This window comes from Rattus norvegicus, chromosome 3 (assembly GCF_036323735.1).
Source record: "Rattus norvegicus strain BN/NHsdMcwi chromosome 3, GRCr8, whole genome shotgun sequence".
NCBI classification, from domain to species: Eukaryota; Metazoa; Chordata; class Mammalia; order Rodentia; family Muridae; genus Rattus; species Rattus norvegicus.
The window spans coordinates 36,464,549-36,488,384 of record NC_086021.1 but is presented as its reverse complement, the minus strand read 5'-3'; the positions used below and the strand labels follow the sequence as shown (position 1 = coordinate 36,488,384).

The 23,836-nt window shown below is 51.7% G+C and overlaps 3 protein-coding genes across 8 annotated transcripts in view; 2 read left to right on the top strand and 1 right to left on the bottom strand.

Moving 5' to 3' along the window:
- Positions 1 to 13,957, top strand: part of Stxbp1 (syntaxin binding protein 1) — a 61,693-nt gene extending 47,736 nt beyond the window's left edge. Inside the window, exons 14-20 of one of the 3 annotated variants that reach the window (XM_006233939.4) lie at positions 216 to 354; positions 1,289 to 1,398; positions 1,870 to 1,971; positions 4,462 to 4,547; positions 6,044 to 6,198; positions 7,586 to 7,711; positions 12,266 to 12,289. In XM_006233939.4, the coding sequence (XP_006234001.1) occupies positions 216 to 354; positions 1,289 to 1,398; positions 1,870 to 1,971; positions 4,462 to 4,547; positions 6,044 to 6,198; positions 7,586 to 7,695 (702 nt within the window). In that variant the 3' untranslated portion in view covers positions 7,696 to 7,711; positions 12,266 to 12,289. Of the gene's footprint in view, positions 1 to 215; positions 355 to 1,288; positions 1,399 to 1,869; positions 1,972 to 4,461; positions 4,548 to 6,043; positions 6,199 to 7,585; positions 8,658 to 12,265 lie in introns of those variants that run through there. The other 2 variants (NM_013038.4, XM_063283163.1) reach the window with 2 other exon arrangements.
- Positions 12,780 to 23,836, bottom strand: part of Ptrh1 (peptidyl-tRNA hydrolase 1 homolog) — a 13,031-nt gene continuing 1,974 nt past the window's right edge. The window contains exon 4 of one of the 2 annotated variants that reach the window (XM_063284072.1): positions 12,780 to 21,218. In XM_063284072.1, the coding sequence (XP_063140142.1) occupies positions 21,098 to 21,218 (121 nt within the window). In that variant the 3' untranslated portion in view covers positions 12,780 to 21,097. Of the gene's footprint in view, positions 21,219 to 21,415; positions 21,444 to 23,836 lie in introns of those variants that run through there. The other variant, XM_039106183.2, reaches the window with a different exon arrangement.
- Positions 17,192 to 23,836, top strand: part of Cfap157 (cilia and flagella associated protein 157) — a 6,975-nt gene continuing 330 nt past the window's right edge. The window contains exons 1-8 of one of the 3 annotated variants that reach the window (NM_001100869.1): positions 17,192 to 17,383; positions 20,518 to 20,789; positions 21,322 to 21,475; positions 21,821 to 22,088; positions 22,385 to 22,515; positions 22,636 to 22,786; positions 23,268 to 23,434; positions 23,565 to 23,763. In NM_001100869.1, coding sequence (NP_001094339.1) covers positions 17,214 to 17,383; positions 20,518 to 20,789; positions 21,322 to 21,475; positions 21,821 to 22,088; positions 22,385 to 22,515; positions 22,636 to 22,786; positions 23,268 to 23,434; positions 23,565 to 23,763 — 1,512 coding nt within the window. In that variant the 5' untranslated portion in view covers positions 17,192 to 17,213. Of the gene's footprint in view, positions 17,384 to 20,517; positions 20,790 to 21,321; positions 21,476 to 21,820; positions 22,089 to 22,384; positions 22,516 to 22,635; positions 22,787 to 23,261; positions 23,435 to 23,515; positions 23,764 to 23,836 lie in introns of those variants that run through there. The other 2 variants (XM_063284352.1, XM_063284354.1) reach the window with 2 other exon arrangements.

Genomic DNA, 23,836 nt, shown 5'->3' with positions numbered 1-23,836 from the left:
GTGACCAGGTACTGTGCCTGCCTGAGGGAATCTCAGGGCTCTGAGGGTGTCTGGCCATCTTGGGATTCTGTGTCAGCCTTTGTTGCAGGAGACCTGCTCACAGCCTGCTCTGACAACACCACAAAGTTAGGCATTTGTAGATCATGAACTTGTTGAGAACTGTCACCTTCCCAGATTGTCACAGAAATAGGGCCAGCAAGGTGTGTTTTCTGCAGGACCTGGCGATGGGCACAGATGCTGAGGGGGAAAAAATCAAGGACCCCATGAGAGCCATTGTCCCCATCCTGCTGGATGCAAATGTCAGCACTTATGACAAAATTCGCATCATCCTTCTCTACATCTTCCTGAAGAACGGTAGGAGCCAGCAGGGGGCGGGGGAGGAGCCAGCAGGGGAGGAGCCAGCAGGGGAGGAGCCAGCAGGGGAGGCGCCCACATGGGGGAGGAGCCCCGGGGAGAAGCCTGCAGGGGTTGGGGGAGGAGCCTGCATGGGTGGTGGGGAGGAGGAAGAGGAAGAGGAGGAGGAGCAGAGAGTGAACAGTGCTGATGCCAACCAGCAGCCTGGGGAATGGGGAGAACGGGAGGCCAAGGGGCTTTCCCTGCAAGAACTGCAGTAGAACCAGGTCAGTGCTGCACCTGCTCAGCAGCCCTGAGTGCACAGGAAGCAGATGGAGCCGGCAGGCTCTTCCAGCCAGTTTGCTAGCACTCAGCCTGCCAGATGCCTCCAGGTCGCATCTCATTAGTAACAGAGACCTTTCAACAACTGATACTCAGCCTGTAATCCTTTGGGCGGTAGAGGCAGGAGTATCAGGAGTTCAAGGCCAACCTTAGCTACAAAAGTAAGTTTAAGGCCAGTTCAGACTACATGAGACCCTGTCTAAAACAAACCAACCAAAAAAAAAAAATCTATAAGAACAAACAACAATAAAAACAAAACCAGGGGTTGGGGATTTAGCTCAGTGGTAGAGTGCTTGCCTAGTAAGCGCAAGGCCCTGGGTTCGGTCCCCAGCTCCGAAAAAAAGAAAAAGAAAAAAGAAAACAAAACCAATTGTTTTTACCCATGTCATTGTACAAAAAAAATGGGAAGGAGACTTTCTCACCTGGTGACTTTGGTGCAGGGAGCAAGTAGGCAAGGATGGGACTGGGAGGGCAAGCACCCGTGGTCCGCACAGGGCGGCTCTGTTAGAGTGGAAGCTTCTGACCCCACCGTAGATGTGGCTGAGGAGAAGGGAAGCTGAGGCTTTGCCAATGGCAGGGGTTAGGTGTGGTGACCAGGAGTCTTGTTTTTCAGGTATCACTGAAGAAAACCTAAACAAACTCATCCAGCACGCCCAGATCCCCCCAGAAGACAGTGAGATCATCACCAACATGGCTCACCTCGGGGTGCCCATCGTCACGGATGTAAGGGCCAGGTCATAGGCAGGGAGACCGTGGGAGGTTGGCATACTGTATCCTCGCCACGTTCATGATTGACCAGACCAGTGACCGGCAGCTGGCGGCGTTTGGTGTTTTCAGTACCTGGGTCACAAAAGGCTCAAAACAGTAGAACTGGTTCATGTAAAACAGCCCGTGCTGCTGACATGAAAACATGAAACAGAAACCCAGGGCCACACACACACACACACACACACACACACACACACACACACTGTCTCAAACTCAAAAAACCCTGTCTCAAAGAATCAAAACAAAACAAAATCCCAGAAAACCCAGACTTTCTCAAGACTCCTTGTTTCAGAGTCTCTTGAGGAGGTCTATTTCAGAGCTACACCTCTCCTTTATTACTCTTTGCCAATGCTAAGCGGGTCCTTAAGAGAATTCCTAGAAGTCGCTGAGACCCATCTAACTGACCTGGTGTGTGCTTGCATTCAGTCCACACTACGCCGCAGAAGCAAGCCGGAGCGGAAGGAGCGCATCAGTGAGCAGACCTACCAGCTCTCACGATGGACCCCGATCATTAAAGACATTATGGAGGTCAGTTTGGGGTTCAGCAGCAGGATCCAGGGCTGCTCTTCAGTGGGCGGTCCAAGTTCCAGCACCCCCGTTTTCAGGCATCAGTGGCTACTGTGCTTTGGTTCCAGTCCTCTGGGGCTCTGTCAGTCTCTGAGGACTCAGGAACACCCACGGACTGATCTTACTTTAGGTTACTGTTGCTGTGATGAAACACCATGACCAAAAGTAACTTGGAGAGGTGGGGCATCACTGTTCATCATGTAAGACATTCAGGGCCAGAGTTCACACAGGACAGAACCTGGAGCAGGAGCTGATGCAGAGGCCAGGAGGGTGCTGCTTACTGGCTTGCTCTCATGGCTGACTCAGCCTGCTTTCTGAGCACCCAGGACCGCCAGCCCAGGGACGGCACCACCCACAGTAATTTGGGCCCTCCTGTATGGCTCACTAACTAAGAAAATGCTTCGTGGGTTTGCCTACAACCTGATTTTAAGGAGGCAAGGTTCCCTCCTCTCATGTCAAGTAACACTAGCCCGGAAAGACAGACCATGGAGACCTCAAGATCCATGTGCCTACTGCTCCAGTCTCAGGGGAGATAGCCCCATACTTTAGAAGTGCCTCTGTGGTGTAGGACCTAGAAGGGTTAGACTCACATCACTGTCTCTTAGTTAGCATTGCTGTGAAGAAACACCATGTCTAAGACACTTTTTCTAAAGGAAAACATTTAACTGGGGCTGGCTTACAGTTTCTGCAATTCAGTCCGTTATCATCAAGGCAGGAAGCCTGGCAGCATCCAAGCAGACATGGTGCTGGAGAAGGAGCTGAGAGTTCTCCATCTAGATCCACAGGCAGCAGGAAGAGACTCTCTAAGCCGTCTACACGCTGACACACTTCCTCCAACAAGGCCACACCTCCTAATACCTCCGTTTTGCATAGGACAAGCGTATTGGAACCACCACAGTCAGGATGTCATGTTCAGATGAGGAACATGCACAGACTACTAGGGGACATGGTCCTTCTAGATCCCATCTCAGCCAGGTGTGGAAGGGCCCCCATGGAGGCCACAGCCCGCCCACCTCCCCACACTAGCAGACAGACCTGGGCTCTGTGCCTCAAGCTTGCCCCTTGGACTATTCTTGTCCTCATCTCTACTTCCTGGCCCTACTTCCCTTCCGTCTCTACGAGGTCCCACGTTGTATGGCACTTCACATGTCTGACCGTCCAGCATCCCAGAGTCTGTTGCATTCTGGTCAGCAACGCTATTTACATACAGCTTTGCTATTCAGGTTTTGAATTGAGATTGGGTCTCATGTCCTGGCTGACCTTGAACTTATGATATATGCAAGGATGATCTGTAGCGAAGGATGATATTGAACTTTTTTTTTTTATAAGATTTATTTATTTATTTTATATGAGTACACTGTGGTTGTCCTCAGACACACCAGAAGGGGCATCAGATCCCATTACAGATGGCTGTGAGCCACCATGTGGTTGCTGGGAATTGAACTCAGGACCTCTGGAAGAGCAGTCTGTTCTCTTATTGGCTGAGCCATCTCTCCAGCCCGATATTGAACTTCTAATCTCCTTTCTCTCTCCCTTAATTGCTGGATTCAAAGCAGGTACCACTATGCCCAGTAATGTAGTACAGGGACCAACTCAGGGCTTCATACATGCTGTACCCGACCAACCCAGTCACATCTTCTAATAGGATGATTCTGTCACTTGGTGCCTTGTGTCTATGGCATAGAGCCTGCAGCACACTAGGCTGTGGCCCCATGTTTCTTGGCTGTCAAGGGATGAGAGGCAGTGCTTCGCAGAAGCTCTTTAGAGTCACTCCCACCCCTCAACATCACTGCAGGAACCCTGCAGAGTCCTCCACCTCTAGGTTCTTAAGGTTGGAGGGACAACAGACCCAACTCCTCACTTGATAGGCAAACAAAATGGGAGTGCAGAGAGTGACACCTCGCCTCGCGCCCCTGAGTGAGCTCAGGGACTGCTACCAACTTACATGCTGGAAGAATAGTATTTGTGCAGGGTGAGTCAGCATCCTATTTTTAAAGCCTACAAAACCAAAGGATGGGCGGCTGTGGCACACCCAGGAACCAATTGCCTGTCTCAGCTGTGGGGCTGAACGTTGCCGCCTGCTCTTCCACCCCTCCTCCCTGCTCCCCAAGGACACCTGCATGGGCTTCTCATGTTGCTCCTAAGTGGAGTGTGGATTTCTAAGTGGCAGGAGATAGCGGAATCCATCCATTAGACAATTAGCCCCTTGACACACTGCAGGGGAGGCTCAGACCCAGTTGTCATGAGGCTGACATGTTGGGAACTGAGTGGACCGAGTACTGTTTGGTCTTGATGGGTTATTCGATGGAGAACATTGCAGAGCTGAGAGAAGTGAGTGCCTTGCTGTTTGACAGAGGACCCATAGGGCCAGGCTGCAGAATGACTGCCCCACCTCCTGCCAGCCCTTTCAGGCACACGGTGGCCTGACCTCAGTCTCTCTCTCCTCTCTAGGACACCATTGAAGACAAACTGGATACAAAGCACTACCCATACATCTCTACCCGCTCTTCCGCATCCTTCAGCACCACTGCTGTGAGGTAGGTCAGTGTGGGGGTGCAGGCTGTGTGGCTCTCCCTTTGGCTCCAAGCCTTCAAGAACTCCCTCCCTCCCTTTCCCTTCATGCACCCTCAGCCCTTGCTCACCCTGGAACAAGCCAGGCCTACTTGTATAGCCAGGTCAGCTGCACACCCTTTAATCTGTAGGTCTCTCTTGAGTGTTCCTCTTCTCTAACTACCTGCTGAGTCTTGGAAGGCCAGCATCCATTCATAGCAGTTCTCCTCATAGCCGCCTGACGTGGATGGCCCAGGCCAGCAGACAGGCATTGGGACTGTGTCTCTAGAGCTGGAGCTGTCGGAGCTGCAGAGAAGACAATCACTGTGCTTCCCAGGGCTGACTCCTTCTTTGTTTTGTTTGGGGGTTGTTAATTTATTTGTTTTGTTGGGTTTTGTTTTCTTTTCTGAGGCCGGGTTGCCCTGGATGACCTGGAACTCACTCTGGAAACCAGGCTGGCCTTAAACTCAGAGAGATCCTCCTGCCTCTGCCTCCTAGCTGCTGGGACTAGATGTGTTCACCACCGCCTGGCTTCTTTTGTTATTTTTTTGAGATAGGATCTCTGTGTAGCTCTGGCTGTCCTGGAACTCACTATGCTGACCAGCCTGGCCTTGAACCCACAGAGATCCACCGGTAATATCTGCCTCCCAAGGCTGGATTGAAGGTGTGCTCCACCATGACCAGAAACACTCTAGAGTGCCAGACGCTGTCCGATGACTCTGGCTTTTCTTCTTTCTGTTTTCACCGTTGGCCTTTGACCTGGGCAGGTCTGCAGTGGCGCCTGTGGCATTGGCTTCCCCTTGTATGGCAGCCTGGGTGAAAAAGTCATTGCCAGCTGGGCAGTAAAATACAGCTGGCTCCAAGTGCTGCCCTTGCCAGGCCCGAGGGGCACGGGAGAGACGGAGTGCCCAGCTGCGCCCGGGCCTCCATGAGGAAGCAGGGTGGAGCATTCTGGTGTCCAGAGGGGATTCGCTTCCTCTTTCATGTTTTTCATTGTCCCGGCCTGTGTCTCAGTCCAGGCCCCTACTAAGGAAGTGCAGGGACAGAGAGACCTGGCAGCAAAGGCTCAGCTGCTCTTTACCTCCCTGGTAATGCCTGAGCAGTGCCGTGCGGCCCTGGTTCCGTCACCTGGCATTCAGCATCTCCCATCCTGTTAGACTGTGACTTCTGAGTAACGAGTGCTGTCTGTCCCTGGAGATACAGTACCAGGAAGCCTGGCCCCCACAGAGCTTCTTTACATGTGATCAGTGTGCAGGCTTGATGGGGCCCCTCTGCCTCTGCACACTGCAAGCCCAGACATCTGAATGAGAGCCATCCAGGCAGAGCTGCTGTGAGACAAGCCAGTCTGGTGCCTGAGTATTCATGAGAGCGTGGCAGTCACAGCTCAGGCACCTGCAGTGCAGCTCAGCTTGGCCAGCATTGATGAGCAGTGCTGCTCTGTGAGGCCCTGGTACGAGTCATCTGTGTGTGCTCTCTCCCTCAGTGCCCGCTATGGACATTGGCACAAGAATAAGGCCCCCGGGGAGTACCGCAGCGGCCCCCGCCTCATTATTTTCATCCTTGGGGGCGTGAGCCTGAATGAGATGCGCTGTGCCTACGAAGTGACGCAGGCCAACGGCAAGTGGGAAGTGCTCATAGGTAAGCAGGGCAGGCCCGCCTCACTGCACTGCCAGTCCATCCCATGCTTCCTGTTGCTCCCACCGTAGGGCCTCCCTCACCCCAGCAAAACCTGGCCCTGGATAGCACTTTATGGGTGGCAGAAGCTGTCTGCCCCGCTTGTCTCCTGCTGAAAGACAGCAGTTTGGAATGGAAAGAGCCTGGTCACAGGGCTCAAGTCCACACAGTGACACTGCCAAGTGCAGTCACTTAAGCCACAGAGGCTCTCTCCAAGCCGTATCTTACCACGCCCGATGGCAGGGCTGTCACTACTGACCTCCCCACCCTCTCTGTTGGAGGTGACTGACAGTGTCATCCATTGTGGCCTAAAGGCTGAGTCAGGACTCCCTAGCCAGGCCCGCTTCCTTCTGGTCTGCCACACCCTCTCATATTTCCTGTTCACTTCCAAAAGAACACAAGCAGCTGGTGGAAGAAGGCCTGTGCCGCAGAAGGCACTTCCTGCTTCCTGTCTCCAGGATCATCTGCAGCATCTAGGGCTGACAGACACCCTAGGGAGAAAAATCTGGGTTCTTCCAGATGTCTCCATTTTGTCCCCAAACAGTTTTATGTGCCACAGATTGTCAGGAGCTGTCGTGGATACTGCCCTGTCTAGCTCACCCTCTGTGGGTACACATGCTGGGTAAAGTCTAAGACCAGAGATCAAGGTTCTAGTGTTCTTGTGTGCTGCCCTGCCAGAAGGGCTTCCCTCAGCACACAGACACCTGCCCATACTCCTAGGTGAGGTCATCTCCGGGAGTGTCACTTGTGTCTATCCAACTTGGATGACACAGTCCCGGCATCCCCAAGCTGTCCAAGCAAGCAGGCTCCATCAAGCAGTGAGATAGCTGCTTCTGGGTTCACCAAGACAGGCCGGAAGGGGTCACCTCTTTGCACAACCACATGGGAAAACTGTACACCCTCCCCCAGCTCCCATAGGCATCTCTGGTTAGTGTCCCTGCCTGTTTTTCTGTCTGTGATGTAGGCCCCATGAGTGTTCCCTGCTTACTTGCATACGTGTTGCATGCTTATGTTAGAGGACTCTAAGCTCAAGCACAGTGTCTTCCCTGGACAGCAGCCATCACTACCAGGCTTTGGGTGGGAACCTTCCTTGAGGTTCCTTGTGCAGGGGGAGGGTGAAGACCCAGGGACAGAGAGCTGCCCATGTGGGTTCATGGAGGGGCTTCCCAAGACAGCCACTGTCTGCCGTGTGGCCTCACAGGCTTTATGCATGCCAGCACCGTGCTGTCTGTACATGTGTGCATGTGCCTGTCTGTGCATGCCTCGCCTCTCACGCCTCTCCGGCTTCGGGCACTGGGACCTCTGTTGGCGTCCAGGGCGCCTTGTTCAGCCGGCCTCTATTCTCCCACAGGTTCTACTCACATTCTCACTCCCACCAAATTCCTCATGGACCTGAGACACCCCGACTTCAGGGAGTCCTCTAGGGTATCTTTTGAGGATCAGGCTCCAACAATGGAGTGAGAGCCAAAGAGACAAAGTAAAAGCAGCTTATTCCAGAAAGAAACTCTTCCGCTCTGAAGGGCTTTCTTTGATGATCCTGTCACTCTCTTTCTTTTTCTCTTTTTACTTTATCATTTCTTTGATTTCCTTTTTCCAAGAAAATGCTTGCAGTTCTTAACGCCAATTGAAAATGTGTCCAGTGCCGCCTTCACACCCTGGGCTCCATCTGCCAACTCGCTCCTGCCCTGGGTGAACGCTGCACAGTGACTGGGTTAAACCGAGTGACCGCAGCCGTGAACACTCAAAGAGGGAACTAGGGCTAGGGCTGTCTGAGGCATGGCACCCAAGCCTGCACCCAGGATGAAACGTAGGCTCCTACAGTGGATGTGACTTGAGAGTGAGGCCAGCTGACATTCAGGATGGCCACACATAAAAGGCCAACACTTGGGAGATGTTCACAGCACCTGAGGGTGAGGGAGGAGTGGCCAGGGGGACAGAGGAGGCTCCGGGGCAATGGAAGCAGAGGGATGGACACCTTTAGTCAGACAGGTACAGTGCTGAGGGATGACCGTGACACCACTGCTCACACCCCACGCTGCAGACACTGCACTCCCTTATTCTGCTTTTACTCCAGTCCAGTGGGGCAGGCTGCCACCCAGCTACTCAGCGGGCAGAGGCGGGGCCAAGGCCCACCTGGGCTACAGAGTGAGTTCAAGACCAGCCCGGCAACTTAACAAGACTGTGTCTCAAAATAAAAAATAAAAATGGGACTGGAGAGATGGCTCAGTTGTTAAGAGCACATAGTGCTCTTGAAGAGGACCCAGACTCTGTTCCCAGCACCCAGATTGAGCCACTCAACCACCTGTAACCCCAGCTCCAGAATATCTGACCTTTGACCTCTTTGGGCACCTGCATGCATGAATACCTACGCACACACTTATGCATAATTAAAATGAAATTAAAGCTTTTTTAAAAGGTAAAAAGAGGGCTGGGATGTGTCTTAGTGGTAGACAGGTTGCCTGGCACGTGTAACACTTAGAAGGAGAGGAAGAAGGGAAGACATTGCTTTTCTGGATCTTTCGGAATTGAGCAGTGTGCTCTCTCTCTCTCTCTCTCTCTCTCTCTCTCTCTCTCTCTCTCTCTCTCCCCTTTCTACCCCCCCCCCCTTAATCAGCTCTACAGCCCTCAAGGGAAATCTGTTCTTGATTACTCCCCCCATCCCTGCTTGTTGCTCAGGGGCATCCTGTCTGTCTGGTGACTTACTAGACCCTCCTCACTCCTCCTTTTCCATCCCTTAAGAGTGTTGGGGACTCCATGTTAGTAATCCCTCAGTATTTTTACCTGTTTTATTATGGGCTCTAAAAATGTCCTTTCAACATAAGTTGACCCCGTGAGCCAGTAAGTTGGAGTGTCCTGTAAGCTGCAGTGAGAGAGCCTCTGGCCACTGCACCAAGACGCTCTTGAGTCAGTCTGCATTTAGTAGGTTTAGGCCTGGAGCCATGCATACATACCCCTGGCTTCCTGGTGTATCTCAGGAGCGGGTCTCTTCCGAAGCTTGACTAGATACCACCAGAAGCTGCCTTGCTTAGTGTGGTTTCCATGTTGTAAGAAGAAATAGCCACTCCACTTACCCCCGCTTCCCCAAGGAGGGAGGTGTCACCTCCAGGACAATAGCTATGAGCCAAGAACTGGACTTCAGACTGGACCTCAGCCCCATCCTTCCTGGGCTCCTCTTCCTCCGGGAAGCAGAATCATTAGGCAATAAAGCATAGTGCACTTCTGTCCACTGAGGCCCGAGGAGACAGAGGCACTCGGGTCTCAAGTTCAAGGCCAGCCTAGTGTACACAGTGTGTCTAAAAACTAAATAAACAAGCGGGACACGGTGACACACAACTTTAATCGGCCTCTTAAGAGGCAGAGGCAAGCAGATCTATGTGGGTTTGAGGCCAACCTGATCTACATGAGAGTTCAAGGATAGCCAGACCCTGTCTCAAAAATAAATAAATAAAATGTAAAGTATGTATGTCTAGAGGGAAGCAGGGAGATTAAACAGTAGCAAGCCACAGAGCTCTAAACCAGGGAGGCCAGAGGCAAAGGAAAGCCATTCACTTGTCCTGTTGTGACCGTCCAGGTGACCAGAGACAGAGTAGTGCAGAGCTTACTGAACCACACAGTTTTATAGCTTACCTTTAAGACGAGGCCCAGACACAAGGGAAAGTGGCCCCGTCAAGTTCATGTGTTCTGGGAGACAGTGCCTTTCTGTGTCTTCCTAGCTCCTCTCTCTAGTCACCGGGGCAGCTGTGGGTCAGGGGAATCTTGATCATTGGAGAACCCCAGTTCTCTCAAGCCTCATCCATCATCCCTCTGACAGCCCTGGGTGGTGTCTGATGACTAGAGTTTCATATCCTTACCTTGTTCTGTATATGGATCACCATGAGTGCCAGTAGGGGATGGCCAGGAAGCCATCTGAGCGAAGGAGGCGGGGTTGAAGAAATGGCTTGGTGGTTAGGAGCACTGGCTGCTCTTCAGAGGATCTGGGTTCAATTCCTAGTGCCCTCAGGGGATCTTGTCACAGGGGATCCAATGCCCTCTTCTGGTCTCATCGAGTACCAGACACAGATGTGATATACTGATCCATTGAAGGCAAAACACTCACATATGTAAAAGTTATTTTTAAAAAGAAACAAAACCAAACAAAAGAACTCAGGCTACACTACACCTAGTCAGTACACATATTATACAGGTATTTTGGTTTGTTCTGTTCTGCTCTGGTTTTTTTTTTTTTTTTCAAGACAGAATTTCTCTATGTATCTGTCCTGGAACTAGCTCTGTAGACCAGGCTAGCCCCCAACTCACAAAGATCCCCTGTCTATCTCTGTCTCTATCTCTGCCTCTCAAGTGCTGGGATCAAAGGTGTGCGCCACCATCACTCCTATCGCACCCCTCACTTGTCAGGTCTGTGTGCCTATGTAGAGACTGTTTTGCTATGTTCCGGGTTGGCTGTTGGTTCTAACATACAAGCATCCTTGCGTGTCCCTCTGATAAGACTGGCTTCTTTCTCTTAATCCAGAGGGCCACCCCTTAGGTCTTTGAAGAATGAGACGGGCATTTTAATATGCCTCAACTTCATCTTTGCAGGCCATTTCTGGCATTTCATAATCAAATTCAAGGAGCCCCTTTGAATTTGTCTTCAAGATCAAAACAGATGTCCAGTTTCCTGGCCCAGTTTCTAGCACGGATTACAGGGCATTCTCCCACCATTATGTTCCTTGTTGACTTTAGGAAGCCCTAGGCCACTCCTCACTGGATCCAGAGCCAGCTGGATGGAGGGAGTGGAGGTCTGGGTGGCCCTCTCTTTGGCTAGCTCCTGCTGAGGTCCCTTCTCTTGTGAAGGCCTTTGCTTGCCCTAGGGCTCCTAGGAAGACTAGCTAGCTCATGGAAGTAAGTGTGCTTGAGCAAAAGGGGCAGTTATAAAATACTCCTGACTACACATCCACTCTGTAAGGAGCTGTGCCTCTGCAGAGTAACGAGACAGCCGTACAGCACAGGGCCAGTGCAGGGAACGCTCAGGGTAGCATGCATAGCCAGGGATGGACTTCTGGACCACAACAGTGAATGCAGAGACAGGCCTGGAGGATCCTCTCAGATTGTTGCTCTTCTGCTGGTCCAGACTGACCAGGAAGCTCCCAGGTCACTGAGCAAGTGATGGTCAGAGGCACAGGGAGCAAGGCTCCTTGTTCCTCACCTCGGAACGGAAGTCTGGAATGCGGTCTTGGCTCCCCACTCGCACAGAGGCCTACTGTTTCCAGGTTCCCAGGGAGGCACATTTTCAAGAACGGACCTTTCCTTTGGTTCTCCTATCCCACCAGGACCTGCTTTGCACCCACTGCTGCGTGCATGCACGCCTCATGCTCACACCACCTCCATTCTGTTTGATTAAGCCCATGCCCAAACCACTCGGTCCATGTATCATTTTAGTGCACCTACATCTCTATGAAAAAGGCCTTCATTTAAATTTTTTATTTGTATTTTTTTTACCTTTGCTCTAGAAGTATATCTGATTCCATTAGCTTAAACTTTCGCAAGCATTTCTAATGTCTTACAAGTCTCTTACAATACGGTCTCCACAAGGTAAGGCCTCAGGTCCCTGCCCTTCCCCTCACACCTGAGGTCCCCCACTGTGCCAGCACCAACATGCCGGCTCCCAGAGGTTAGTGGGTCCCCAAGTCCTGCCAGGCACCATTCTCTCCACATAGAGACACCTACAAGCCTCTGCCCTTCTCAGCCGCTGTCTCTTGCCATATTTGAAATTTCTTTCCCTGGCTTCATCTTGACTTCAAGAGATAATGAAGGAAGCACAAGTAACTTGACAGATGGCACTGGGCTCTGAGAAGTGGTTCCTGGGTCAGCCTGGGACCCTGCCTGTACCTAAATACCTCTTTAGCCTATTTGACGGGTCCCAAGGGTTCCATCCCCAAACCCCTCCTAGCTTCCACTGGACCCAGACCAGGGTTGGGGGGATGGAGAGTTGGGGACAGAAGTCTCAGGCTGCAATAGGTGAGTGAACTTACTGTCTTCTCTGCCTTCCCAGGATCCACGCACATTCTCACCCCACAGAAACTGCTGGACACGCTGAAGAAGCTGAATAAAACAGACGAAGAAATAAGCAGTTAAAATCAGCTGCCCTCCAAAACCCTGGCTCCCTTCCCACAATGCTCTGCAGCTCCCCAGTGCGACACCTCGGTTACTCTGCTGCCTCCCCAGCCCTGCACGCCCTGGCCACCCTGTTGCCGCGCTGAGTTCTTCTCCTGTGCGATGACACCCCATCTTGTCCTCTGAAAAGCAAGAGAGTAATGTGTTGTTTTTTAAAAATGAGTATCTTCTGTATGTATCCCACAGTAAGTTCACATGCAAGCTCCACACTGCAGAAGCATCAGAACTCTGGACCGAGTGGACTCTCCCTTATTTATGACCCCGTGACCTGTATATAGCCCTGTACCACGCGTGCACATTGCTTGGATATGGAAAGGTAGATGTGTGAGTGTTTCTCAGAGCTTGTTTGGGCTCATTTCTGTTCTTGTTGGAATCATAAGGTCTCTGTCCCCAAGATATGACATGCTGAGGAAGTGATGTTTTTCTCTCTAGCCCCTGCTCACCCCGTTCTCATGCACAGACACTGAGATGAGGTGAGCAGACACCTCTGGAGGCTGGCGTGGAATGAGCCTCCTCTTTGCAGCTGTGGGTGGAGGCTTGGCATATCCACAGGAAGCCAGTCTGAGTGCTAGCCAGTGTTGTCTCCAGAGCATGACACTGCATTCCCTGACCTGTGTCCACAGTGCTGTAACAAGTTAAGTCCTCCAAACTAAATGAGCATGCCTAGCAGACTTGGGTCCTCCAGAGTTAGGTATGACCAGCCCAGTCCTTCCCGAGCCTTCTCGTGAGCATAGCCGGGATAGAGGTCAAAGGTCAGGAGTGAACTGGAAGATGTGAGTTTGGCACTCTGGTCAAAGCTAGGCCTGAGGAGGGGGCCCTGCTGCTCAGTCAGAGTGTCCTCAGTTTAAGATACTTCATCAATCTTTGTGTAGTGTACAGTCATGTGTCATTGTGGTTGTATGAAAACAATCATTTTTTCTTTGTATTAAAGTCATCACTGTATAAAACATAGCTAGCTATAAAGCAGAAATTCCAGAAGCAGATGCTGGAAGGATGGTCTCCATCCTCAGGACGCAGCAGCTCCCTGAGCATGCCACTCACCCTGCTGCTGTAGTCATGAAACAGACAGTGGAAGTCACAAAAATGTCCCCAGCCCAGCCCCTGCCCCTCCCTCCCTCCCGCAGACTTGTATGTATTACTGTCTCGTGCTGTCTTCACAAACGTGGTGTACGCCTGCCTGCCGCAGTGTCCGGTGCCCTCCTCCCTTCCTGCCTCTAGAGTTCTCCTCTCCTTAGTTCTCAGGCCCCGCCCCTCTCCAGTGACCCTTTCCCTAGGATGAACCTTAGCAGCCCTGGTTGGTTTCTTCTGTAGCAGCTTCTTTTGTCCCTTCTCTCTGGTCAAGCAATGCTCTTGCTTCAGGACCTTGTTTGTCGAACATGTGGGGTTTCCTTTATGTTATTTATATAAATAATTTCTCAAATGGATATTTAAAAAAAAAGCTAGTCTGTCTTGAAACTTGTTAACTTGAAACTCTTGAATCTCAGTGTTTAAAGTATGGAAGCACAACCGTGTACCGCTCTGTACCGTCCTGTACTGCAGCATTTGAGTCTAATAAAGACGTCAGCTCTCACTCTTGCTGCCGGGGCCCACTGCAGAGCTGGTCTTACTGTGGGGACTATAGAGGAGGCCAGCCACCCCACAGCTTCGGCATGGGGGCTTCTGGACCCAGGGGATTGTGGCTTGCATTGCATCTATACCTGTCTCCCATCTGTGGCCAGAGATTGGCTCTAGCCTCAGGCAGCAGGAAGATGCTGCCCCACTGAGTATGGCGGCACCACCGTTAGTCCCAGTACTTGGGGGACAGAGGCAGGGGGATCTCTTTGAAGTTCAGTCAAGTCTACATAAATAGTTCTAAGTCTAGCCAAGACAACATAGTGAGACACTGTCTCAAATGAATGAGTAAATAAAAATACATAAGGACCTGCCTAGACACAGGGAGCTTCTTCTCACCTCCTAGACTGCCCATGCCACAGGCACTGCAGCGCCCTGTCGCAACCTGAGCGTGTAGACCTCCCTCCAGAATGAAGCTGGCGGTGTCCTGTGAACTGGAGAGTCCTGCTCGGGAGGCTGGCTCACAGAGCAGGGGACTCATTAAATGCTTCCCTGATGCAGTCTGCATGTGGCTTGTCCCTGGGCGTTCATGTGCTGGGTGCCCCAGGAAAGGGAGGGGAGGACAGGGCTAGTGATACTCCTATGGTACTACCTGGATGCTGTTCTGAGGCCAAGCCGGGCTCGGGCTCTTCCTGCCTCAGTTCCTCACAACAGACTTCTCTCCCACATGCTCCAATCATCAGCTATGAAGTGCCCCTGGACCTCCATAAGCAGGTGAATGAACCAGGCCTGGGGTACAGGTTTGTAACCCTAGCTGTTTAAGGAGGAGATAGGATTTTTAGTTCTAGGGCTGCCTAGGCTACAGAGCAAGTTCAAGGTCAGCCTTAGTGAGAAATTGGAAAGCTGGGATATGAAGCCGGGTAGAACACTTAGCCGACATGTGTAAGGTCTCAGGCTTTACCCCAGCACCACAAAACACATCAAACATTGCCTGGCAGTGGTGGTGCACACCTTGAGTCCCAGCACTGGGGAGGCAGAGGCAGGTGGATCTCTGTGTTTGAGGCCAGCCTGGTGTACAGATCTAGTTACAGGACAGCCAGGGTAACCCGGTCTTGAAAAAAAAAAAAAAACAAGAAACCTAATTAGAGCTGGAAAGATGGCTCAGCAGTTAAGAGCACTTCAGAGGCCTGGAGTTCGATGCCCACAGGATGAGTCCCAACCTCCCGCAACTCCAGTTCCAAGGATCTGCTCCCTCTTCTGGCATCCATGGGGACTGCATGCGGACAATACAGGGGAAACATCCCTGCCCACAGTTTTTTTTTTTTTTTAAGTCAACTAACAAAACCTCTGTATATACTGTCCAGCCTCAGGCCTCTTATTATAGTAACAGAAAATGACACTTTCACTGCCGGAAGGAGTGTAGCAACTCAAGGTTACTTTGTAGATCTTGCACCTGTCCCCAAAATGTTTGCCCTTGGTGTGTGTGTGTGTGTTGGGAGGCAGACTAAGCAACATCTACCCACCTTTCTAAGGTCCTAAAGACAAACCAAAGTTTGATTTCACCGAAGGTTCCCCCGGACAACCAATGAGTTTATTGGGCTTCCTCACAGAGCCTGAGTAAAGGGTTACAAATGGGAGCCTGGGGAAGCCCAAACCAGTGTTGCTGGAGACCCGACGATGGCTACAGAGACTGAGTTCCTTCTCCATCCTTCCCCAGCCTGTACATGCCAGCCCCTTCCCAAGACCCCAAAGCCACATGCAGTTAGGGCAGAACTGCATATAGCTGGTTGGGAGGGGCTGGCCTCCCCTCCTCCCTCCCCATCCCCTCTTCTAGAAGGGAAGGGCAACAGTGGGCGTGCTCAGCAGAGAACAGCCATGTTTTAACACTGAGTCATCTTTCCAGCCCCGGATTGAATTCTATGTGGACATGGTCCTTTAACCTCCTCGTGCTGATTTTTGGGCTTTTGTTCACTTGCCTTTTGTTCTGTTTGTTATCACTGTGTTTGTGTGCACAGTGATGCACGTGCAGGGAACAACTTTTCTCCTCGCACTGTTCTGGGCATTGTTTTACCCAGGGAGCCATATTGCTGGCCCATGTTTTCTTATTTTGACACAGACTTTTACTGAGTCGCTCAGGCTGACTTGTCTTGTGTCCCCACCCCACTCAAAGAAGCCGAGATTACAGGTGTGCATGGCCATGCTGGGCTATGTTCTTTCTTTTCCTTTCTGGCATCCCTTAGCCCATGCTTTGGACATTCCTCTCCACCCTGATCCCACCAAACAGCAAAGAAGTACCCTACTATCCTTCAGAAGCCCTAGCTTCGTGTCCCAGAGCTCAGAGAGCCCCAGGCCAATCCTCCAAAAGCCGTAGCCTGTCTTCAGACAGGAAGATACTGAAGCAGGCCAAGCACAGCCAAAGCATGAACTGCTAGCCCTGTAACCATGGATCGCAGGCCATGAGCTGTGGCTGCTCCGTCCTTCCGGGGGTTAAAACAGGCATTGACTCCCATGGAGTCAGAATTACAGTGGCTGGGAGAATCAGGCAGACCTGAGTGGAATCCCCTCTAGTGCTCTGCATATGATAGATGTTCCCTTCTGTGACATCCTCAAAGTTGATCCCCACTCATAGTGAACAACCCACTAAGTGTTCAGTCATCACTGAGTATAATGATGGTCCCCAAAAGAGCAGACACACTCACCGTCTGAAAATAAGCCCAGTGTGTTCGGCAAGATGGCCTGGTGCTGAAAGGCCGGAGACTCAAGGGGCCAGCTAGAACCCCTGCCAGCCTGGTGCCTACTGTCTCCATCCCATACCTGTATGCTGACTCCCCATCTACCTGGGATAGCACTGGGCAGATGGACCCCTGCCACTAAGCTTTAAAGAAGCCTCCAGTACAAAATGTCGTGTGGTTGTGCCACTAAAGAATTGGCAGTTTGGTCTAGGGGAAGGCACTTCCTAGCCTGCGAGATGGGGGGGGGGGGGGCTGGCTCAGTGATCATTTCTGATTATCCCCAAAGGGACAGGCTAGGGTCCTTGATGGTTGTAATTTATTTCCACTTGAGGGAAGGAAAGGTCTTCCTGGAACCCAAACTTGTACCCAGGATCCTGGCATCCTGCTCTGAAAGGCTAGGCTTAAACCAGCCCCAGGATCCCTGCCAGGAAGAGGACTGTAGCCCTTTAAAACCCAGCCGCACTGTTGCTATGTACGGAAACAACTTCCTTAGCAACTACCTGGCTTCTTAAAGGGGACTTGAAACAGTGGCTGCCATCAGCCATGGCTCCAAAAAAGAAGTCAAACAAAGGAGGCAAGGAGATTCAGAGCAAGAAGAAGATAGGGGGCAGGAAGGACACCAGTGGGTCCAAGACTCCAGAGTTGGCCATGGTGGAGGAGCTGAAGGAATTCTACCACAAACAGATCCAAGACCTGGAGGACAGGCTGGCCCGGTGGGTGGCCAGCAAGGAAGCTAATGCTGCCAGACCAGATGTACACAGTTCAGATAAGGGCCTTAGATCTGGGCTCTGGCCAGGCCCTATCCTCCCCTGCCTCATTTTCCTCAAGTAACCAGGTAACCCTGAGAGTGGTGAGAAGGTAAATGGATTCCCAGAGCTTGGGGAGCACAATGCTAAATTAGCATTAGCACCTCAAACCCAAGTAACACCCCACCCCCACCCTGGCCTGCCCCAACAGGTTGGGACTGTAAACATTATAAAAATGTAGTTTGATTGGTGGAATAAATTGAAAATGGTTTCCCTTGGTGACCCATGAGGATGCCTCGTTCCCTCCTTTCCTTATGCCAAGGCCCAGGTCTTGTTTATCCAGGCTGGGTCTGATTTCCTAAGTCTTTGTTTTGTTTTAGAGACAGGATATTACTCTTTAGCCCAGGCTAGCCTTAAACTCACATTGATCCACCTGCTTCAGTCTCCCAAGTGCTGAGATTATAAGCATAAACCACTACAGGTCCCTAAATGGGAACTAAAGAAGAGGATATTCCTACCTGTGCCATTGCCTCTTAGGGTTGGGCTCCTTTGTGGCAGAGGTGGCAGGGAAGGACCCTCTTGGCATTTAATTAGCGACACAATTTGTTCATTATTTTTCTTACTTTAAAACTAGTTTTAGGGCTGCTCAGTGGCACCTGCCCCTCATCACCAGAACCCACATGGTAGAGGGATAGAACTAACCCCTGCAGGTTGTCCTTTGACCTCTGCTGTGCACGCAACCCATACATGCATGCATACACACACATAATCAATAAATGAGAAACAACAAAAATGCTTGTAAGAATACAGTGTCTAACCTGGACGTGGTGGCGCTTGCCTATAGTCTCAGGTTTGTTCTAAGTTCCAGGCTAGCCTGGACTATAGGATAAGACTCCGTCTCAAAAGAACGAGCAAAGCTTACTTGCTGACAGCTAGGAAGCACCTGCCCCGTCCCAAAGTGTAACACTGAAAACTGTAAGGAAGTGGCTGGGGAGATGGCCCAGTGACTAAGACACCTGCCACTCAAACATGACAACTAGAATTTGGTCCCCAGCACTCATACCAATGGGTAGGTGTGGTGCCCACCTGTGGTCCCCAGTGCACGGGACGTAGAAATAAAAGATCCTCTTGGAGCAGTGCTTCTCAACCTGTGGGTCTTGACTCCTGAGACCATCGGAAAGTACAGATATTAAAGGATACAGTGTTAGGAAGGTTAAGAACCACTGCTGTAGAGCAGGCTAGCTAGCTAGACTGGTGAACTTGTGAGCTCTGGGTTCCAGGAAACTCCGCTTCAATATCTAAAGTGGAGGACCTCTATTTCCTTATCTGTAAAATGGGTATAATTATCACAGCACCTACATCCTTACATGTCATTGGGGGTGGGGGGGGTCTCGACAAATGTCAACTTCTGGCCTCCATACAGATGCATACACATGTGAATATGCATATACACCAGACATCTGTAATGAATAAATATATAACAGCTGGTCCTGAGCAGGTGTGTGCCTGGGCAGGCCTGTGGTGTCTCTGCTGTACACCTTCCCACAAGAAAGACACACACAGGGAAATCACCCAGGGAGAAGAGGCAGCAGGATGACAGCCCTGATCTTTGACTCCTCTTATGGCAAGCTGCCTTCCCTCCCCACAAAGGCACGCAGACCCTGAAGTGCCTTGTATGCACTACTCATTCAAATGATTTATGAATAAACCCTTACAAATAAAGCAACTCTCCAAATGCTTCACTCTTAAAATTTACAAATGTCACGGCTGGAGAGATGGCTCAGAGGTCCTGAGTTCAATTCCCAGAACCAAATGGTGGCTCACAACCATCTATCATGGGATTTGATGTCCTTTTCTGGTGTGTCTGAAGAGAGTGGCAGTGTACTCATATACATAAAATATATAAATCTTTAAAAACCAAGATACTACTAATAACAGTAGATATAATAAAAGCCAGACGTGGTGGCGCATGCCTTTAATCCCAGCACTCGCCTGAGAGGCAGAGGCAGGTGGATCTCTGTGAGTTAGAGGCCAGCCTGGTCTACAGGGTGAGTTCCAGTCCAGTCAGTGCTACACAGAGAAACCCTGTCTCCAAGAACTAAAATAAATAGATAAATAAAAGTAACAAATGTCCCTTGACCTAAGACACCAGATGAAATGTATCAGGGCAAATAGATTTAACACACTGAGTATTTAATGTTTGCCAAACTGCTAGGTCCTGACATGCAGAGGTAAGGGTGCAAACAGCTCGGCCAGCTGAGAGGGCTGACGGTAAAGACAGGCATTGTGGGTAAGAACCTCAGTTCTGGTTCAAGTTCTGGTCTTGTCAGTTTCTAGTTTCTTCATCTCTCTGAGCCTCAGTTTCCTTGTCTGTGTTACTGGGGGTCACAGAAAATGCAAACTTCCAAACAAACCGGAAACAGGTGTGAACATGTTACCACTGTGAGCACAGTGTAGACTCAGCCCCCATGTGACTCACATCTGAACGAGGTGACCACACAGGTTCACACCTTTCATCCCAACACTCAGGAGGCAGAGTCGGGGGCGCACAGGGCGTGGGGCAGCTTGGTTGGTCTACACAGCGAGTTCCAAGATAGCCAAAGCTATATAGTGAGACCCGGTCTCAAAACAACAAAAATGGAAGAAGGAATGTAAAATGCTGGCTAGGGAGAGGACTCAGTAGAGTTCTGACAAGCAAGCAGGAAGGCTAGAACTCAGATCCTAGAACCTTGAAAACAGCCAGGCAAAAGCAGTGTCCTGTGTCCTTTAACCCTGGCCGTGATGGGAGGGGCTTTCTGAAACCCACCAGCTACCCAGCCTAGCCAAGCTGTTCTGCTTTAGATTGAGCTCAGGCTTACACACACACACACACACACACACACACACACACACACACCCCTTTAAAACAAAGACAGTCTCAGTGCTGAGCACAGGCTGAGGTTAAGGCCTCCAGGCATGAAGCATAATGGGAGATTGAGACTATGGGAAACTTCAGATGGCCCTTTGCGGAAGGATGGCCTGGGAGAGCAGGCCCAGAGGCACTGGTAGCCAGGCCTGCCCTGGCTTGACCCTGCATCTCTGCCCTCCCCCCACACCCCCAGGTATCAGCGGAAATGGGATGAACTGGCTGTGCAGGAGAAGCTGTTCCGTCAGGAGTTCGAGCAGCTGGCCAACAACAAGAAGGAGATCGTGGCCTTCCTCAAGCGCACACTGAACCAGAGGGTGGACGAGATCACGGACCTGAATGACCAGCTGCAGAGCCTACAAGTGGCCAAGGAGATGGAGAAGGATGCTTTCGAGGCCCAGTTGGCCCAGGTGCGCCACGAATTCCAGGAAACCAAGGACCAGCTCACCACAGAGAACATCGCCCTCGGTGAGGGGGCCAAGGGACCCGTCAGCACACCTGTGAGAAGTTGCCGTTAAAGGCAGCAAGGCCCAAATCCACAGCTGTCACTGGTTGTGGCCCGGCCTCGCCTGGGTATTGGGGACCCCATGGCTACCTTGGGTGATAGCAGCTGTACGCCACTTCAGACGCCATCCGTCTTAACTGTCCACGAATTCCCAAGTTTATAGATGAGGAAACCATTCTAAAAGATGGAGGATTTTTATCTATGCCGCCCATCTGAAAGGGAAGGTTGAGACTTGTCTGCCCAGGGTCAGCTGCTGTCGTCATGGTCACTCTCATGTGGGGAGGTTGTCAAGGGGGACTTCTTGAGGAGGATCTGAACGAGGTTTGGTGAGATTATAGAGTGTGAGGTCAGGCACTCCGGAGAAACGCAGGGGATGGCTGTGCAGGCCAGTCCTATTGGGGAAGGTGGCGAGGTAAGATAAAGTTGGGACCTCAGAGGAGTGTCAGTCAAGGCCCCCGGGGGCAGCTCACCAGCCTTGTGGCCCCGAATGGGCAGGAATCAAGCTGAGTTCCCTGGAGGAGTTCCGGCTGCAGAAAGAAGAGCTCACAGAGAAGTACATGGCGCTGGAGGAACAGCTTCGAAGGCAGGAGGGTGAATACAAGGACTACGTGTACAACCTGGAGAAGAAGTCTGTGCTGGACAAGGACAGGTAAGCAGGCTGGGGACCTGCTGGGGCCAGACAGCACCCCTCAGCTCACAGTCAGCTTTCCAGAAGGGAACCATGGACTCCCCAGTCTCTATCCCCCAGAACCCTGCTTGAGACCTATGGGGGTGGGGATCAAAGTACCCAGGTTGGCACTGGACACTCCTTGCCCTCTTGTCACTTCTCATTATGGTGTTTCTTCTACTAGGTAAGAATGTTTCAATGGTTCAAATTCCAAAGGCCCAGAGATTCTTTGGGGGAAGAGCCTGGGTACCCTGGGACCTCCCAAAAAGGGGGGTAACCAAGACTTACACCCACCTACTTGACTCCCAAACCCACCCTCCTGGCAAGGCTGAGGAAAGAGATCATCCAGCGCGTGAACCTGGTGGCCACCGAGTTCCGAAAGGTGGCCACCAACCAGATGTGGGAGACGACCAGGCGGGCCATCCTAGAGAACAACAACGTGACCCTGCAGCTGTCCAAGGTGTCAAAGCAAGGTGTGCAGCTGCTGCAGGAGAACGAGCAACTCAAGGGCGCTCAGGGCAAGCTGTGCCAACAGCTGGAGTTGCTGGAGAACACACAGGAGATCATGGCCAAAAAGAACATAGGGAATCAGAAGGTACGGCCGCTGTGCTGTCCTCCTGTGAAATGAGGGTGGACCCCATACCAGAACCAAGTCACGAGTGGGGATAGTCTGCAGGGAGGCCCCAGACTTTCCTCACTGGGGTGCTGGCCCTAGCTCTGGAGTCTGTTTGCCCCATCACTGAGCAGAGCCCAGTTCCTGTCTAGCTGTTGTCTAGAGGTGGCGCTGGCCTGCCTGTAAGTGGGAACAAGTCCTAAGCTGTATCTTCAAAAGGGAGCTAGGGGTGGGCTGGGGCCCCACGAGGGGTCTGTGATGCCTGCCCGCTGCTGTAGGTTATCCTCATGCTGACAGAGAAGTGCCGCCAGCAGAGAAAGGGCACAGAGGAGGCAGAGCAACTGCGCCTCCAGCTGTTCCAACTGGAGCAGAACATCGAGACTCTGGAGAAGGCCAACCAGACCCTGCGGTGAGCCTCAGGGTTCGGACTGGCAGACAACTTGAAGCCTGGATTTAGATAGGCTGCAGAGGAAAGGCGGGGCCCAGGGAAGAGATGGGGCAAGCTGTGTGCTGTCTTGTCCTGGACCAGGAGCGAGAAAGACCAGCTGGACGAGCAGCTGAAGGAGCAGCGGGCAGAGGCAAATCGGCTACAAGAGGAGCTGACCAAGGAACAGAAAATTCGGACAAACCTTAAAACAGTGCTGACCCAGGCCACCTCCCTACTGCGGGACATTCTACAGGCAAGCAGGCAGTGGAAGATACCAAGAGGCCACTAGAGCCGAGCACAGAGAGGCTCACAGTTAGACCCCTTTTCTCATTCTGGATCTAAAAGAGTGGGTCTAATCCTACCAGGGACGGAAGAGGCAGAAGCAGGAGGATTCCGAATTCGAGACCTGATTGGGGTTACAGAATGAGTTCAAGGCCAGCCTGGGCAAATCAAGTGTCTTATAAAGTAAAAAAGGTGTGACAGTGCACACCTTTAATCCCTGGAAGGCAGTGGCAGGCAGAGGGAGGAACAGGAGAAAGGAAAGATTCCTTTCAAACTTCCAAAGAGTGGAATTTCTCTTCTAGGGCTCCGGAGAGCTCCAAGTCTTCCCAGTCCCAGCACAAACCAGGGGCACTGAGGAAGCAGGCACTGGGCACTGGAGAATCTCACACTGGGAGGCAGGTGGGTATCTGGGCCCCTGTGGTTATTTAACCCGCCTCGTGTCACACCGACAGATGCGACCAGAGACAGAAGATGGTGACTTCGACGTGGTGTTCCAACTGCAGCGCAAGGAGCTGCTGCAGCAACTGCTGGTTTTGCTCAGCTCAGCTGTGGTTTCGAAACCACAGCAGGACATGGGCTCCCACCAGGACAAGCAGCCCGCGGGCCTATCCAAAGACAGGTGAGCAGATAGCCCTGTGTGTATGTGTGTGGGGAGGGGTCTCAGCAGACCCTGGCTCTCCAATATTTTTCTGACCCTCAGCCTCCTCTTGTGGAGATGGAGGGGATGACCCTGGGTCCCCTCTCCACAGCCGACTCATCGCCCAGACATCCAAGCAAGGGGCTGCCTCTCTGCTTCAGCAGCTCTCAACCATCACAACTTACCAGCCAGGGGACCTCGGGCTGGTGCCTCGACGTCTTCAGGTCCACATCCCACCCAAACCCCAGGACCTCAGGCCTCTCTCTTGTGTCACCCGAATGGGGATCTGCAAGTTACAGAACACTACTGAGGTAGGGGTCCCAGGGCCCCTAGGGACAGCTGTCCCTGGTTCTGCCAGGCAATAGTTGGGTGACCTCAGGGATA